This window comes from Xenopus laevis, chromosome 1S (genome assembly GCF_017654675.1).
Source record: "Xenopus laevis strain J_2021 chromosome 1S, Xenopus_laevis_v10.1, whole genome shotgun sequence".
Classification (NCBI taxonomy): domain Eukaryota; kingdom Metazoa; phylum Chordata; class Amphibia; order Anura; family Pipidae; genus Xenopus; species Xenopus laevis.
Genome location: NC_054372.1, coordinates 71,763,279 through 71,782,637, shown reverse-complemented (window position 1 = coordinate 71,782,637; position 19,359 = coordinate 71,763,279). Strand labels below are relative to the sequence as shown.

At 39.8% G+C, this 19,359-nt stretch overlaps 1 protein-coding gene across 1 annotated transcript in view; it reads right to left on the bottom strand.

Annotated features, from left to right (window-relative positions):
- fras1.S (Fraser extracellular matrix complex subunit 1 S homeolog) overlaps nucleotides 1-19,359 on the bottom strand; it is a gene marked incomplete at its 5' end in the record, with an annotated part of 329,350 nt that overhangs the window by 89,697 nt on the left and 220,294 nt on the right. The window contains 3 exons of the mRNA XM_041578095.1: nucleotides 4,023-4,204; nucleotides 5,373-5,526; nucleotides 18,964-19,284. Of these exons, the coding sequence (XP_041434029.1) occupies nucleotides 4,023-4,204; nucleotides 5,373-5,526; nucleotides 18,964-19,284 (657 nt within the window). The remainder of the gene's footprint in view (nucleotides 1-4,022; nucleotides 4,205-5,372; nucleotides 5,527-18,963; nucleotides 19,285-19,359) is intronic.

The following is a 19,359-nucleotide window of genomic DNA, read 5'->3' as shown; positions in this document are numbered from 1 at the left end:
GATAACAATATTTTGTCAAGGGTAGAACAAAGGAGTAGAAAGCAAGAGCCATAGTAAGCATTCCCTGCCGTTGTCAAGTGACCAGGAAAGAATGGACCAGAGAAATATATTGCCATCTATATGTGGTGAAGAACGACCCAGCACATCATTAATTACCAACAGTAGGGAGAAGTAGGAAAAGGTCCGTACTCACAGAGAGCCTGTTAATAGTCGATTAAGGGAGTGGCTCCTGGGGGGTCCCATTAAAGTTGATTGTTGTTGATCATCTCTATGCATCAGCTGTTGGTCCGCCTCACAGACCAGATCGGACCCTAGCAGTAGCTCCCTGTCATACCATGTAGTATATTGAAAAGATTGAACGGTCAGCAGTTTAGTGTGCGGTGGAAGTGTGTTAATATGCGTCAGCCAGGTATCAAAAAATGTGTCCGTGTGGCTTTCCTTATTCGTTAAGGTTTCTATCCAATCTAAGTGAAATATATATTGCAGTTTCTGAAGTACCAAGGACATTGGTGGAGGAAGATGAGACAACCAGGTATGTAAAATGGCTTTCCTGGCCGCTGCAGCCAGCCTTTCAGCCAAAGCCCGTTCTGGTTTGGAAATATAGGAGGTAAGCTCTAGTTTGCTAAAGATGGCCCAAGTAGCGTGAATGGTTAGAGTTTTCCCCGACAGAGTTTTCCAATAACTGGCGACTTCCCTCCAGAACTGTTGCATGAGTGGGCATGACCAAAGGCAGTGTATTATATCGGCTCTCGAGTCCCCGCATTTTAAACAATTATCTGAGACCGCCGTGCCAATATGGAATCTCTTCAAAGGAGTCAAATAGGTGTGATGCAATATTTGTAGGGACATTTCTTGGTATGTGCTAGCCGGTAGTAGTTTCATCACTCGGGTGTGATAACGAAGAATATCTACGTTATCTGAATGTGGGATGACTGTTTTCCATCTCGTAAAGCTTGTGGTGGTGTTGTCCACATCAATGGTCGTCCTGATTAGATTGTAGATATGTGCAGTTGATCTAATTGTGTCATGTTTTGGCCATATCGAGTCAATTGGGTTGGTCTTATCTACATCTGTTAATTTAGCGAATTGAGTCGCGAGGAAGTGCGTAAGTTGTAATAAGGAGAATAGGTGAAGTTGCAAAAAGGGGTATGTTTGGACCAGGGTCGCGGTTGGTTGGAGTATGTTGGCAGTTGTAAGCATATCCTTCATGTTTTTTAGACCTTTCGTCTGCCATGATGTAAAAGGAATACTGTTTAGGCCGGGGGGGAACGCTTTATTATTTAACCACGTAAGATTGATCGAATTAAAGGAGGAAAGGTTAGCTTTTTTGCGGATGGAGTGCCAGGTTCTGTATGTGTGAATAAATAAAGGATTATCCTGTGTGTCTTTAGGAACGTCCTGAAGTGGCGTATGCAAAAGTGAATTAAGTGAATTCCCCTCTGTTAAAGTTTCGTCGAAAAGGGCCGTGGTATATATGTGTCGATGGTGGAGCCAATCCCCCGCGTATCTAAGGAGAGCTGCGTCATTATATTCCAATATGTTTGGAAGATTGAGTCCACCATCCTGCTTTTGCAGGTGAAGGGTTGCGACTCCTATTCTTGGACGTTTTTTGTTCCAGATAAAGGTTCTGAAAATGTGTTGCAGTCGCTTATTGTCTGCGGAGGATATGCGATATGGTAACATTTGTAATTTGTAAAGCAATTTGGGGAAAATCACCATTTTAATAAAGTGAATCCTACCTGAAAATGTAAGATTTGTATTTATCCATTTGCGGGTATCTTGTTCAATTTGATCTATGGTAAGTCTAATGTTGGACTTATACATGTCTTTGTGATGTTGTGTCAGTCGGATTCCGAGAAATTTTATATGTGTTGTGGCTTTCTGAAAGGGAAATGGGTTCGCCCAATCTGATGGGGAGGTGTGCTGTAGACGCAGGGCCTCAGATTTTCCTAGATTGATTATAAATCCTGCTATCTTCCCGAAAGTCTCTATTTTGTGTAGGATTGCGGGGAGTTCTCTGGCTCTGTTCTTTACAACTCTCATGCTCTACTTCCGATAAATACTGTATATTCCTGCTCTCTTTTTTTATAGCTACAGAGCAACTCCACTGCAGACTCTGACTAGAGAGACATAATGACATTAATTTAGTGGAAAGTTAAAAAGCCTTGCTTACATCTGCATCAAATGCTCCCAGTTCACTCTTTACCATACTAAATTATCTTCAGCAAATTACTTTAATCACCCATACTGATGGATAGCACAAGAGCAATCATCAAGGGGTCCTTCTTATAATGATGAGGATGAACTCTGTGTGCTCAGATTCTTCTAAGAAACAGATGTCTTGTTCTAGCACTTATTTTGCTTTTTTGTTTAATGACCAGTTTAAGGAAATCAGTTTTACAGAAAAAGCATGATTTTTGTCTTAATACAGTACTTTAATAATATGCTTTCTTTTTCTGGATATTCAACTCACAAATGCCACTGGGGCAAGTTGCTTTAATTTGTAAGGATGTGCTATGTTTTGCCATCAGGAATAGGCAAGACCCATGCAGGGCCAAGTCAGGCTGGCCGGGTGCCCTAGGCAACCCAACCGGCCTCCCCACCTCCTCCCCGCACGCACCCAAATGTGACGAAGGGGAGATCGATGGAGGGGTGGTGAGGGGAAAACAGTGGAGGGGGGGTTAATGACAATGGGGAGGGGAGAGCGACGGAGGGGTGGGTGACAGAGGGAAGGAAGGGGAGTAAGACTGAGGGGTGTAAACACGGACTAGGGGTGGGCAGAAGACAATTTTAGAGGTAGATGCCCTGTGATCATTGCACCCCGGGCCTCTTCTGCCTAGACCCTAGTTCCCACCCTGGACCCATGACATGTAGTTGTTCTGGACACTAAAAAACTGTGTTTCCATAATAAAAAAAACTATTGACCAACAATGGTTCACTGATGCTTAGGAACATCCAAGTGAAAACACTGCCTCTGGTGTTTCTCTAGAAAATTTTACCCCCAACTGGTGCATTTTCAGGAAGTATTTATGTGCTGCTTCCAACAGGCATTGGGATGCCATTTTTGGCACTTTGATGTAGGCTTTTTTGCACACTTCACCTAGTGGCAGAATTATTTAAAAAAAAATAATAATAAGATGATTTTAAGTTATGAGTTGCTTTGAAAATATACAGTATACCCGAATAAAAGTAATTCACAATTCCCAATGTAAAAGAAAACAAAAATGTTTCCCTTAAATGCTTCATGTTCTTTTGAATACCAAATGGTTAAAATCGAAGGGAGACATTAGTAGTTTAGTAGTTTAAGGCAATTTAAGTTGATCTTTAGTTTTGGTTTTGTGCAATAGCTCTCCAGTTGGTAATTTAAACAGTTACAGTATCTGTTTCTAAAGGTGACTGATTCCAACAACCAGACAGGGTTTTGTATAACATACTGTAGATAAACAGGAAAACAAATGAATTAAAAGATTATAAAAATAAAAATCTAGGCTTTAAAAAATGATTGTTCACTTTTTGCTTGTCAGAGCCATTTACCCCAGTAACCAAGTAGCTGAGCACTGACAATAAACATAAATTGTAAATTACAAAACAAAAAATATATATAATATCTAATATATATATAATATAATAATAGCTCAGCGCATGTCTGTGTACAAGATAACACGTTTTCATTTCCAGATAATCTTCTACTGTACCTCAAAAGATTATAAGAATCATTTAAAATATCATGTATCCTTAAAGAAGGTTCACCTTTAAGATAAGTAAGTATGTTAGAGAATGTCCTGTTCCTAGCAACTTTGCAACTAGTCTATAGTATTTTTTTAATCATATGTCCTTATTTTCTGATTCTTTCTAGCTCTCAGATGTGGGGGTCACTGACTGGTAGGCTGGTCACAAACCAGAATGAAATGTTAGAGAGCATTTAAAAAGTAAACAACAACCTGACTGGAAGCTGTTATATGAGCAGAACATACGTTCTCCAGCATGTATTACTTTACATGCAATTACCAATGGGTACCTACCTGGAAGGTAAATGAGTCTCTCCCTTGTGAATGAGATCCAGACTGTATATACCACACAAGTCCATCATTGATATCCTGTTGTGTAAACGAAGAAGTTTGTGTTGCAACTCTGCCATCAGGCAGGCGCTGCCATCCATTTGCAGGGCCATCAGCGGGCATTGGCACTAGTAAAAAGACATCACCTTTGGGGCAACAAAGCATCACTATTCATTAAATTGGGTTACTTACAAGCAACACAGCCTTTCTGCTAGCTACAGTAGTTATTTCAGTTACTGGCAACATTTCTACTGCTAAACTATGTAGCATACATGAACAGTAATGATAAGGCTGCCCTTTACACAAAAATAGATTATTTGTTTTTTTACATAATAAAAGAAAATTTAAATCTAAGAAACTTTACAATATACATTACATTAAAGTTTTATGCAGATGTGTCTTTAACTGTTTTTGTTTATTCCTTTCTGTTTTCTGGGTATGATGCCTAAATCAGCGTAATATGAGCCAGGTCTCCCATGTCTTTTAATCATTTATCATCAACCAGACATATACTGCTTTCAGGTGCAATTACAATTACAAATAACTGAAAGGGGTCCTGTCACCTTAAGAAATAATTCCAAATCCTATTTTATGATGTTAGTCAAGCAAAATAAATGCACTTACATTATAAAAGTTATTTGTTATTTATTAATAATTATTTACTTGTATACCCTTATCCAGAATGCTTTAAAATACTGTGATGCAATTTCCATAGCTTCCTTACAACAATAATCAATGGTTTCTTTGGTTTGCTGTTTAGTCTTTAGTACAGGTTTGGGACCTCTTATCCAGAATGTTCAGGATCTGGAGTTTTTAAGATAAGATAAGTTTTCAAAAAAGACAGCCACTAGTTAAAATATCATGGAAAGATCTGCTATCCAAATGCTCTCAATCATACTGAAAAAAAGATGCCATGCCTGTTGTTTTGGGGGTTTTTTTGTGGCCAAGGCCTTTTCTGCCACTTGATAAAAAATAACTGATTTAAAGCGAAAAAGATCAATACATTTTTCCATACGAATACATAATTTTACAGAAAAAAAATGTCATAAACAAGCTTAATATATATAATTTTCTGCCTTTGGCTAAAAATCTCCTCAGGAGATGACCAAATTGAATAGGGATGTATTAGGATCTGATCAATGGCTTATCTATTAATGTATGGCTAGTTTAAATACTAGTTCATCAGGTAGTTCCATGATAGCAGTTACTCCGTGATAGCAATAACTCTGTGTGATGTTGTGAAAAAGTGCTTTTAATTTAAGCCCATTAATTAAGATATATGTGTAGTCATAAAGATGAGATAAAAGTTCTTACCAAACCGTGGGTGTTCATTAATGATTGTATAGTTGATCTCCGAGTTGGTGGAATCAGGAGCCCTGGCTTGCAATAACTTATTGGACATTTGCAGTATTCCTCCCTCAGGTACCCACACAGGAGAGTTTAGCACAAGCTGAAGGCCTTTGCTGGTCTGCAGGCAATGGGAAAAAGAACAGGGATATCATAACAGGATATTAATTATTACCAAATATATTTATTTTAAATAATACAGGTAAAACATGGTTAACCCCTGTTTGGTCAAAAGCTAGAGCTTGGTATAATAAGGCAAGCAATCAGCAAGCTGCACAGTTTTCACAGCATCCTGTCCCAACTGACATACCAAACTTACACCTAAAGAATCAGCTGTAGATGCCATACGGACAGAGAGCACTGGCAATGACATCTGAACACTAATGATTTTGGGTACATCACCCACTCATGTCCACATCATACTGGAACTGTGGAATAATGTGGTAGGTTCACCTCACACCCGTCATTTAGCCATAAACTGCATTGGTAGTGCAGGTGTACTGTTTGGGAGGATATGTCCTTGGAGTACTGTAGAATTTTGAACAAAGCCGCATATAAGCACTTATATGCAGCTGGGGAGCTTACCCCCATCGATTCAATTACCAAACTGTCAACGTTTGGGGGGGGGAGGTCAATGTTTGGGGGGGGGTACACACTCACCCTCCCTTCATCAGGATTAGAGTGAAGTGCACAACCAAACCTGATATAAGACAACAAAAGTCCAGCCCTCCTATCCCAGGGTGTGTAACATAATAGCTAGAACACTACTACCTGGTTTGCAGCTCTATAAAACTGAGTTAGTCAGCGACTTGAAGGGGAGCCACATGGTACATATCTGTTCAGTGAGTTTGCAATTGATCCTCAGCATTCAGCTCAAATTCAAAAGCAACAGATATGACCCATGTGCCCCCCCTCAAGTCTCTGATTGGTTACTGCCTGGTAACCAGGGTAAACAGTCAGTGTAAACTAAGAGAGCTGAAAAGCAGGAAGTAGTGTTCTGGCTATTATGTTACACACCCAGTCACTCCAGCCTTTATACATTACATTTTTGCCTAACTAACTATATTAGAAAAATGTTTTATTTTGCACAATCTATCTATTTAACTAGTTTTTATTTTTATACTGAACAATTCCTTTAAATGGGATGGTTAACTTTTGAATGGTTGCATAACAATATCTTTAGATGGTTTATTGTCTTTGAAGGAAATGTGCACCCATTCTAAACAAGTAGTAATTAAAATTCAAGGTTAGAGGGTTATATGCATCTTTTATACCCATGAGAAAGATTTTATGGTAAGTAACTCAGAAGAAGAATAAAAAATCAAACATTCTGTACTAATGCTATTAGCTGCCTTTGATGTTGTAATCCATTTAATTGCCAATTAGAATGTCCACAGCCAGTTTAACTTAAGTCCATTTAGAAATAGGGCTTACTTCAAGCGTATTTTTTTATTATTATAATAGAGTGCCAACATATTAGCGCTATAAAATAAATGTGCTAATACAAGAAATCACATGAATTACATACATATAACATACAGAGTTACATACATAACAACCAGTGCAGTACAAAAGATGAGGAAGGCCCTGTGCAAAAGAGCTTTAATTTAATTTAATGGGGAAGGGAATGAGACACAAGGTGTGGGAGTGGGAAAGATCAAAAATAAGCAGGTGAGAGATGTAGCATGCGGTATTGCATTTGGTAGTTAAACAGAGTGAGGAAAGGCTTATCTAAATTAGTGTGTTTTAAGAGGTCTTTTGAGATCAGAAAGGTTGGGAGAAAGTCAGACAGACTGTTGTAGAGAATTCCAGAGGAGAAGTGCAGCCCTTGCAAAGTCTTGAATGCAAGCATGTGAAGCAGGTCAGTAGAGAAGCACAGTGCATGGATTGACAGAGCAGCATGGCAGAGGAGGAGCGGTTGCTGAGGTGTATAAGCCTGGTGGCAATGGCAGTCATTATGGACTGGAGAGGTGACAGTCTCTGGCGGTGAAGGCCAATTAATAAGAGAGTTACAGTAGTCTAGACATGATATGTTGAGAGAGTGAATAAGAATTTAGGCAGTAAGACCGAGCTTTTTCGCTATTGAATTGTCTCCTTCAGTAAATTGCCGATGCCCCTGCAAATTGTCATTTTGGTAAATTTACACTAAAAAAAACCCAATTCACTCTTTAGTAAATTTGCCCCTTTATGCACATTTCCTTTCAAGACAACAAACCACATCAACATATTGTTTTGCAACCATTTAAATATAAACCATGACATTAAACTAATAATAAAAAATAACAAGTTTTCATCAGGGAACATCAGATAGTCGGATCAGTGATGCTGCCAATGGTAAATTCAGTCCAAAACTTCACTTTACCCACTGGTAAGTAAATGCTACTACAGGATAAGGTACAATTTTCCTTATATATGAGACCCTTTCAAAGGGCTGTTGTATGAATTATTTTTTTTCACTTTTTGCTCAAAAGGTCCCTTTACATAATAGATGGTCCTTTTGGAACAAATTATTTACCTGGTGTCTTCAACCTTGACTTGGAAGACCCCACCATAAGGGTTACAGAAAGATGCCTTGCCAGAACACATATGTAATAGCTATTATAGGCAAAATATTTGGTTCTTGTTTTTTTCACATTTCAGATGGCTACAAAAATACCAAGCCCCCCTTTAGTTGTAGTATGAAGGCAATGCATACAGTGGTGTGAAAAACTATTTGCCCCCTTCCTGATTTCTTATTCTTTTGCATGTTTGTCACACAAAATGTTTCTGATCATCAAACACATTTAACTATTAGTCAAAGATAACACAAGTAAACACAAAATGCAGTTTTTAAATGAGGGTTTTTATTATTTAGGGAGAAAAGAAATCCAAACCTGTGTGAAAAAGTAATTGCCCCCTGAACCTAATAACTGGTTGGGCCACCCTTAGCAGCAATAACTGCAATCAAGCGTTTGCGATGTTTTTTAGCAAAATTGAGACGAGCCTTAATGTTCTTTTTGCTTAAAAGTGGTTTGCGCCTTGGAAATCTTTGCTCTTTCATTTTTGCCCAGTCTCTTTCTTATGGTGGAGTCGTGAACACTGACCTTAATTGAGGCAAGTGAGGCCTGCAGTTCTTTAGATGTTGTCCTGGGGTCTTTTGTGGCCTCTCGGATGAGTTGTCTCTGCGCTCTTGGGGTAATTTTGGTCGGTCGGCCACTCCTGGGAAGGTTCACCACTGTTCCATGTTTTTGCCATTTGTGGATAATGGCTCTCACTGTGGTTCGCTGGAGTCCCAAAGCTTTAGAAATGGCTTTATAACCTTTGAAATTGAACTCAGGTGTGATAAACCACAGTTAAGTTATTTTTTAACAAGGGGGCAATCACTTTTTCACACAGGCCCATGTAGATTTGGAGTTTTTCTTCTCCCTTAATAACGTAAACCTTCATTTAAAAACTGTGTTCAATTATGTTATCTTTGACTAATAGTTAACGGTTTTTGATGAGCAGAAACATTTAAGTGTGACAAACATGCAAAAGAATAAGAAATCAGGAAGGGGGCAAATAGTTTTTCACACCACTGTCTGATCAAAACCATAAGATAACTGAATATCTGCTATCAGACATAATTTTGTCTAACATCATTATTTTTTTTCCATTTACTAGAAATCCATATGTTTTTAAGAAAGAAACTCCACCCCAGTTTCTCATTTTGGACTGGAGGTAAATAAACTTCTAGCCATTGCTTCCAGCCACCTGAACAAGTTAAAGGGTACCAGTCACACAAAAAAATGATTCACATTAGTCAAGCAAAGTGAACTTTAATGACACTATATAAATTATTTAAATCTTGTTTCCTTTAGTCTGGGAATTCATAATTATAGCAAGCAGGCAGGAGCCATTTTGTGGACATTATTAGGGCAACAGATTTACCCCGCTGTAAGGCGCTGATGAAGTGCCAGGAGAGTTAAGGCACGAAATGCGTAGGTTTCCTCACTAACCCACTGCCACATGTTCACTAGATGTGCCAAATAAAGCCACAAGATTATTGAGCAACATACGTCGCCTGTGATTCCATTGATCAGCGCCGTACAGCGGGGTAAATCTGTGTACTATAGTGACCTCCTGAACGAGGTGAGGAGGATCCCGCGAGAGCTGCTATCGAAGGGAGAGACGCCGTGCTACCAAGAAAGATGAGCTCCGTTACGTTTCAATACCTATCTTTGTGCTTATTCATAAGTTAACACTATTAGGGCAAGCCTTGCATTATCTCAGAATCTTGTTTGTGCACCAGAATGGGGGACCCCGATGTCCAGTCCCACGCCCTGGCTACACAATTAAACGGTGAAGGGAACGGGGGAATGTGTGGAGAGCTGTGACATCTAGGAAGTGCTGAATGGAAAGTGAAAGTAATTATCTGCCCGTCTGTATGCCTAAGGCATAGAGGAGGGGCAGCCAATATTTGATTGAGAGCTGATATTTTTAAATGAGCTTACAACAGCTATGAATACAAAATAGAAATTGGATTTCATGTTTAATTTGAAATGGACTTTTATTTTACAGATTTTTGTGTATGGGTGACAGGTCCACTTTAAGACGAACAGAGCAGTGATCCACCATCTAGCCACAGTTCAGCAGGAGTCTATATAAATAAACATCTAAATATATAAATAACATCTAAAACTTGGATCTACTCCCTTCTGCAACACACTTTCAACTGAATCAGTAGATTACATATAAGAACAGAAGGGATATTATGAAAACTTAAAGCAGCATCTTTGAAACAGCATTGTTTTCAGAAACAAACAGCAAAATAGATTTGTAAATTAAATCATAAAGGAAGAAGTCAGGACACTGCTATAAACACATCATCCAAGCTTATATCATGCCAAGGCCTGATGAAGAATAGTTTCCCTCCAAAATCCTGCAGTGTTATTTCTTATTAAAATAAAAGTCTCCCAAATGCTCGACGAGGATATCACCTGCCAAGAGATAGAGGATTCCATTAAGCGTCTCAAAAGAGGCAAAGCTCCAGGACCAGACGGCTACACTGGCCTTTATTATAAAAAATTTCAAAACCAACTTCTCCCTCATCTTCTCCAAGTTTTTAAACACGTCACCCAAGGCTTATCCTTGCCGCCAGAAATGAACGAAGCGAAGATTTCTGTGATCCCCAAGCCGAACCGAGACCCTCTCTCCACGAAGAACTTTCGACCTATCTCCCTAATTAATGTAGACATAAAAATCTTGGCATCAATAATGGCCTTGAGGCTTAACAGAGTTTTAACCACGACGATCCATAGAGATCAAATCGGCTTTATTCCATCTCGTCAAGCACCAGACAATATAAGGAAAATCCTCAACATCATTGACCAAGCCAACCGATCCCACACACCCACGTGTCTGCTCGCCTTAGATATAGAGAAGGCATTCGACACACTGAGTTGGCCCTATCTATTCTCTGTCATTGACAAGATGGAACTAGGCACTAACATAAACAATATGGTGAAGATCTACTATCTCCACCCGACGGCTCACCTCACTCTGCCTACCACCTCTTTGCCCGGTATCATAAAAATCCAACGGGGCACGAGGCAGGGATGCCCGCTCTCTATTACTTTGTTCGCCTTAGCAATGGAGCCACTGGCGAGAGCCATCAGACAGAATCCCGACATCAAGGGCTCTGTAGTGAAAGGGAAAGAATACAAACTATCGCTTTTCGCAGATGACCTCTTGGTTAACCTTACCAACCCCTTGCTATCCTTGCCTAACCTTCTTAAAACATTGCAGGACTTTGCGAAAATATCAGGCCTTAACATCAACACCGAAAAATCTGAAATGCTACCCTGCAATATGTCTGCACATACAGTAAAACTAATAGAACTGAATTTTGGCTTCACAGTACAAAAAGCATATCTTAAATATTTGGGAATTAAACTAACGGCAACCCTACCGTCACTATACCGAGCCAACTTTCCCCCATTGATAAAATCCCTACAACAAGATCTCCTGACATGGGACAAACACAAAATTTCATGGATCGGAAGAATCCACTGCATTAAAATGGTGCTCCTACCGAAAATTCTCTATTTATTCAGGTCTCTGCCCATTTCCATCAACTTGAAGGACCTCCAGAAGCTTTAAATTAAAATTAAAAACTTCATCTGGAACAACAAACATCCCAGAATCTTACGACAGATAATGTATATGACCAAAGAAAATGGAGGACTGGCAGTCCCACATCTGACAAAATATTATTGGGCGGCAAGGATAGCACAGCTCGCCCCAGCCCATGCAACGGACGCGACACCGCTATGGGTACAAATTGAAAACGACCTGATCTACCCCAAACTATTACACAAGTCCTGTGGCTCCCGAATATTGGTACCAAAGACCTGCTCAACGCCTCACCCTTAACGCTGGAATCACTCAAACTCTGGTCGAGGTTACGAACGAAACACAATCTAATCTCCTCTCCATCTCCACTATGCTCCATACTGAATAACCCCAATTTCCAACCGGGTCTCTATCACCGTCCCTTTACGTGGTGGACTGCCAATGGAATAACTACTCTAAAAGCCTTAACTAGCTTTGGAAAACTGATGACACTTTCACTACTTCGGGATAAATACCAATTACCCACTGAAGAAATATATAGAGCAAACCAAATTCTACACTTTGCCAACCTCAAATTGAAAAACAATGAACACAAAACGATCACTGCATCCAGCTTTGAAACTTTTTGCATGCAATCACCGTTAGCACCTGGACTGATTTCCCTTCTTTACAAATTACTGATTCACCCCGACTAGCATATCCTAAAACTCCCCTATATGCTAAAATGGTAAGCTGACCTGGGAACATCACTTACGACAAAGCAATGGGCAATATGCAGTCTAACAGCTAACAAAGGCAGTACCTGTGTCTCGATTCGAGAGACTTCTATCAAATTGCTTCATAGAACGTACCTAGTACCAGCACGTCTCCATAAAATTTACCCTTCCAGTGATCCAAACTGCTTCAGGGGATGCTCTGCCAAGGGAACAATGGAACACACTTGGTGGTCCTGCCCCACGGTTTCGAAATTTTGGGACTCAGTGGTTCACCTCATTTCTAGGGTACTACATTCCACATTCCCCAAGGACCCATCTACTTTGCTACTAGGGAAGAAACCAAAAAAATTTAACAATGCTGCACATAAACTGAGCCAACACATCTTAATGGCAGCCAGACTCATCATTGCTAGCCAATGGAAAAAACCTACACTCTCTTTAGCAACCTTGCGAGCTAAAATAATGTACATCGCAGCAAACGAAAAACTTACACATTTGCTTAAGGAAGACATGGAAGCTTTCGATGCGATTTGGCTACCCTGGCTGGCCCACGAACATGATCCACAATTATTATTGGCTCTGCACGTCTAACTCCGACTAGGGGGGAATCCTCACTACATTGGCACGACTCAACGTATTGAAGGATGCAACTTCTAAGTCACCCTCGCCATGGATGTATGATGGACACTCTCACTTATGGACTCTCTTTTCTGAATGCAGGACCTGCAGCCAAACTGCTTGTGTTTTTCTCCTACTGTATATCTACAGACTTTTTACTTTACTCCCCTTCCCTTCACCCTTCTTTTTCTTTTCCCCCCTTCCTCCTATTTTCATACTATATATACCCACATATGTGATGTTGCATATATGAAACTGCTTAATAAAACTTTCAGTTTTAAAAAAAAAAAAATAAAAGTCTCCAAAGTCACTTTTTTAAATAAATAATTTTGTATGTCTTAGCTTCCCCACGGGTCGACATAATCTCAAAGATCCCATGACCTGAAATAACTGAAGAAAGAGACAGAAAATCTAGTCTTCTATCATTAAGCCAGAGTTAGCAAGTGAAACCTCAGATATGATTTAAAGTAGAAAGCATTAAAAATTGAATACTGGTGTATTTCAGTTATTCTTTAGCCCTGACAGCCTCACAAATGTGGTCTTTGCGTTCTGCAGCCTTAAAGAGAAACTACACCCCTGGACATTGCAGATCATTAAAAACAGCCATATGTAAAACAAAACTGACAGTTGCATTTGCACTTCAATGTGAATCAGACACAACTGAAATAGGATTAACTTCTGGCGTATGGTGCGAGAGTGATGTGTATATCTGACTCTTTATGCGCCGAGGTGATTGATGCATGGCATTCAGGGAAACCTGGAGCTACCAGTGGTGCTCTTGTACTTTGGAACCCGTCTGGTGGTGGCTGGCTGCTGCATCTAGTGTGCACACTCAGGGCAGGCAGTGAGGCAGAGTTTATTGAGAACCAATCAGGTACTGTACTGTACAGAAGGAATATGCAACTGTATGTGTCTCAGTGGGACAGCAGGGTAACACATAGGGTAATTTACTTATCCTGTATGAGAAAGCCATGGTGCGTGTGGGCGTGGCTTGGGGCATGACACGGGGGGTGTGGCAAGGGGGCGCATTGCCATGCTTTCGCCTCAGGCAGCAAAAAGGCCAGAATCACCCCTGCTTCAGCTCTGACCGTAACAGGAAAAAGTGTTGAAGCAAAAGACAGAACTGTCTGTTAATTGGCTCATGTGACCTATTGGAAAGTTGGTTAAAATTACATATTTTTTTGTATAAAACAGTTTATTATTTATATAACCGTTTCTAGATGGTGCTCCCCATTAATATTAACTTTTTTGATTCATAAGTAGACAGCATACTTTTGAAATACAGAGTTAGTATTTACTTAAGTTATTTACTGAAAGTCTAGATCAATTATAGTAATATCATGCCACTGATTGTATCTGTTTGCAAAACTGCTTCTGGGGCCTTCCCAGCATTGTGCATTACTTTGCTTTCTTTCATTATTCATGAACATTACTCTTTTCAATTGGATGTATATTCAGGCGTGAGCTCCCCAATTTCTGTATAAATACTTTATAAGGGTTTTAAAGGAAATATTTACTGTGTATCAAACACAAGGACACAGTGTCTAGAGAACTAATTACTGACAAAAATTTGAATCCATAAATGTGGAGGATGTTGGTGCTACTATAAAGATGGCTTAAGATGACTAGCCAACAATTTATATGCGTGTGACAAAAAGGCAACTTAAGTATTTACTTACTAAAGCTGTTTACATACTTGCTTAAAAAAATTGGTTAATTAATTCTTTGCTCTGAGATTGCTACATCATGTTATATATAATTAAAGGGATACTGTCATGGAAAAACATGTTTTTTTCAAAACGCATCAGTTAATAATAGTGATGCTCCAGCAGAATTCTGCACTGAAATCCATTTCTCAAAAGAGCAAACAGATTTTTTTATATTCTAATAATTTTGAAATCTGACATGGGGCTAGACATTTTGTAAATTTTCCAGCTGACCCTGGTCATGCGACTTGTGCCTGCACTTTAGGAGAGAAATGCTTTCTGGCAGGCTGCTGTTTTTCCTTCTTAAGGTAACAATGTGTCTCATTGAGACATGGGTTTTTACTATTGAGTGTTATCCTTAGATCTACCAGGCAGCTGTTATCTTGTGTTAGGGAGCTGCTATCTGGTTACCTTCCCATTTTTCTTTTGTTTGGCTGCTACTGGGGAAAAGGGAGGGGGTGATATCACTCCAACTTGCAGTACAGCAGTAAAGAGTGATTGAAGTTTATCAGAGCACAAGTCACATGACTTGGGGCAGCTGGGAAATTGACAATATGTCTAGCCCCATGTCAGATTTCAAAATTGAATATAAAAAAATCAGTTAGCTCTTTTGAGAAATGGATTTCAGTGCAGAATTATGCTGGAGCAGCACTATTAACTGATTCATTTTGAAAAAAATTTTTTTCCCATGACAGTATCCTTTTAAAGGGGAACTCCGGCTTCCAAACCAAAATTTGATAAAGAGGTCCACATAACACAAAAACCCCATATATACCCATCATAGTTACCTGTTTCTTCAAAAAGTATGAATAAATGCCATTTTCTATGCTGCAATCCAGCTGGTTAACAGTTCTTATCTTTCTGCATCATTTAAAAACCTGGCAGGGAAAGAGGGACTAAACACTGATACAAATTTTAACAACTTCTCCACATCTTACAGACAACACGCAGGAACTACATAACCCACAATGCATTGCACTGTGATGTTCTGTTCCTTACTGAAATCATGTGTGCAGGGAATTGTGGGGGTTGGAGGGTGCAGGCTAAGGACAGGTGGCTGTTAATACAAAGTAACAGTAGTCAGCCAGCTCAGCAAAGTAGTCAGACAGATCAGCAGGAGAGCAGAGGGCTAGGCTTAGGGAACTGTCAAAAACCATTAAAAACCATGAAAAGTCTGCATATTTTTTAATTGGTGTATATTGCAAAGTTGCTTGAAATTATGTTTACTTTTCAAAAAGTTTAAGTTATGTTTTTGTGGAGTTCCCCTTTAAACTTGCTTGAAGGATTTTTTTTTCAAAGATGTCTACTGTACATGTTGGAAACCAGGGAGGTGTTTCATTTTTGTTTGATGATGCTACCAATGCAAAGCTTTCCAATGGAAAACCTATATATCAATATATAGAAACTAATTTCTGAAGGCTGAAGGTGTTGGAAAAACTTTCAGCATTAACTAACTTAAATCTGTGAACAAAATGTATAAGAATAAATGTTTCCACTAATGGAGAGAGTCTGCATAGAATAAAGCTTGCTTTTCATTCTAGATATACACATACTTTCAAAGCAGTATACAGGTATGGGGCCTATTATCCAGAATGGCTGGGACCAGGGACTTTCCAGATAACAGATCTTTCCGTAATTTTGGTCTTCATTTTTTAAGTCTTCTAGAAAATCATGTAAACATTAGTTAAACCCAGTGGGTCAGTTTTGCTTCCAGTAAGGATCAATTTTATCTTAGATTGGATCCTGTAAACAGTACTGTTTTATTATTACAGAGAAAAAGGGAAAAAAAAATCTATAATTTGGATTTCTTGGGAGTCTATGAGAGACTGTCTTTCCATAATTCAGAGCTTTCTGGATAATGGGTTTCCGGATAATGGATCCCATACGTGGAATGTAATATAGTATGTCCTTTGATTCTGGAGTTCCAGGCCAAGTGACTTTTCTGCCCTACCCGTCAACTATACAACTCCCATAACATAAACTGTTACAAAGGAAAAAAAATGACGGCACAAGTGCTATAGAAATAAATGGAATATATAAGAAATAAGTTAATGGAGCAATGCACTATACATTCAGGGGATTATTTATCAAATATTCAATTTTAGAGTTATGAGTTATGTTTTTAACTCTAAATTTGAATGTACTCACAACTTGAATGGGAGGTTATTTATAAAAAAAACTTGAACGTCTAACATTTGATCGAATAGAACGACTCGGAAATTATAATGTCAAGAAGGCTATTAACATCTTCAAATGGTTCAATGGTGGCGAAGTATCAAATTAGAACTGTTTCCAGGGTCAAGGTCTGATAAAATCTCACATTCAAATTGGTGGTTTTAAATTCAAAATTATTTGAATTTACCATTCGAACTTAGTAAATCGACATCAGACATCAGATGTGCTCCCCAATCTACTGGTCCCCCAATGTGGTGCTGTTTGCGCATGCACGCTGCATGGCGGCATTCGCACATGTGCCCCGCATGCAGCCATTCACACATACGCCCCGCGCGCCTCCCCCTGAAGTTTGGGAACTGCTGGACTCCCAATGCTCCAGTCTGACCTTGGTTAAAGAGATGGACTACCTTATGGGCCTCCGCCGGCCCTGACGTGCCCCCACAATGTATTGGCCCCCAACACGCTGGTGTTTGCGAATGCGCGTTGCATGCCGGTGGTCGCACATGTGCCCTGCATGCCTCCTAATGGTCAAGTCTGATGTTTTGCTTACCAAGACATACCACTGGCACATATTTATTGTAAGCCCATGATCTATAGTGCTTGAGGCATGTTCTCCAATTGGGGAAATGGCCAATTTTCACATCTATCCCCTTGAATAAGAAACGAGTTACAATATTGGTATTTCATGGTATAAACAAAGCTGCAAAAAAAATTTCAGGGCCCCCCTTGTCAACAAGTTTGCAAGGTTACAAGGTTTAAATAGCATAAATAAACATTCAGTAACACAAAGAATAAAAAATAAGTTTAGTTGGAACTTTGTTTGTGTGGAATGCTACACTCATTAAATCTTTTGGGCACCTGCATATTGCATTTATGATACAGTGGTTTGCTCTTATTTTGTCTTGCTTTTATGGAAACCCGGCTATAATTTTGAAAGTGTTCACAAGTAAGTGTTCACAGCAAGCTCCAGGTGTCAGAGACTGAAGGCTCTGGTTGGAGTTGCGGACCAAGGAGGAAGCAACAGGCTCCAAAACATAGATCATGGTATCAAGGGGTTAAGAAGAAGCGTAGTCAAGTCCGGCAAAGGTCAGTTCATGTAGCAAGGTTCTTAGTCACGACACAGGCCAAAGTCAAGATCAGGAATCACAATAGCAGAATAACACACCCAGGAACACAATAAAGTTGAACAGCATGGTAAGCCTCATTATTCCAATTTATTTCTGCCACGAGGGTACGGAAGTCAATGGCATATTCGCTGGCACTCTGACTCCCTTGATGAATCAGCAGCAGTCTTGAAGAGGCAGTGGTAACTCGACCTGGGGCATCAAAAACGGGCTGGAAGGACTGGAGGAAAGCTTTTGAGAGTTCTTTTGCCAAAAGTGAGATGCCCATTCCACAGCTTTACCCTCTAGACAAGTAATAACATACCCCACCTTGACTTGTTCAGAAATTAATTGTGCAGGCTGAAATTCAAATTGAATGAGGCATTGATTCACAAGTCCCCGAAAGGACTGGGGTTCTCCATTGTAGTGACAGAGCTGATGGTGGTAGTGAAGCAGCGTCTGGTGGAGCCACCGGAAGCTTGCCAAGGATGGCCTTTAGGACTTGCTCCAAACGAGTCTGTTGGGCCTCATAGGCTTCCATGCGGTTGGCAATGCTGTGAAACGCCATTCCGAAAACAGGCTGGGCTTCCTCAGAAGGGTCCATGGCCTGATTATACTGTCAAGAGCCCAAAGGCTCTGGTTAGATTTGCGAACCAAGGATAAAGCAGTAGGCTCCAATTCACAGATCGCGGTATCAAGCGGTTAAGAAGAAGAGTAGTCAATTCCAGGCAAAGGTCAGTAAAGTTGAACCAATAATCTGGCAATGACTGTAGGCCTCTGGCGTCCTTTTATAGTCAAGTTTTTATGCCAAAAGATTTGTGATGACGTCATTCGTCACATGATGTTGCATGTTGACGCCGTACGTTTTGACTCCAGCGTCATGACGCTGCGCCCGGATTTGCGCGCTGGCGTTCGACGTTCCACGTGATTCCCCTGGGCGCTGCCATCTTGAGGAAGATGCAGACGAGGTAAAGGAGCGCCAGCGAGCGCTCCTTACACTAGGTGCTTGGAAATGTGCACTATAGGTATTGCTTCTCCTGCAAATTAACTGTTACTGGAATTTACCACCACAGTGACAAGTTATGGTGTTTACAACAAAAAAATATGTTAAATATCTAAATAAAAAAGAGAACTAAATATGGTATACCTTTTCGGTAACTTCCACATGGAAAAGAATATTCAAGAAATGGTATCCATCACTGGCTTGGAAAAGAATTACATCTGAATGGCTGTCTGATCCATCATGAACATAGTGAATTATTCCATTTCTAATGTCATCAAGTCTGAATTTGTGGGCAGAAGATTTCCCAGGAAGGATAACTAATTGGCCATTTCTTGGACTTTCCAAAACAGTCAATACAACATCTTGGGGATTGTCATCATCTTGAAGATCCAGCAATGAACTGGATATAGGTCCTACTTCTCCCCTGGCAATCGCAAGAACTTCATTCTTAAGGATGTAAGTTGCCTAGAGCAAAAGCAAAAAAGGCAAAGATTTATATAAACCTAAAATAGTAACTAGAATAGTAAAAAGGCTAAACCT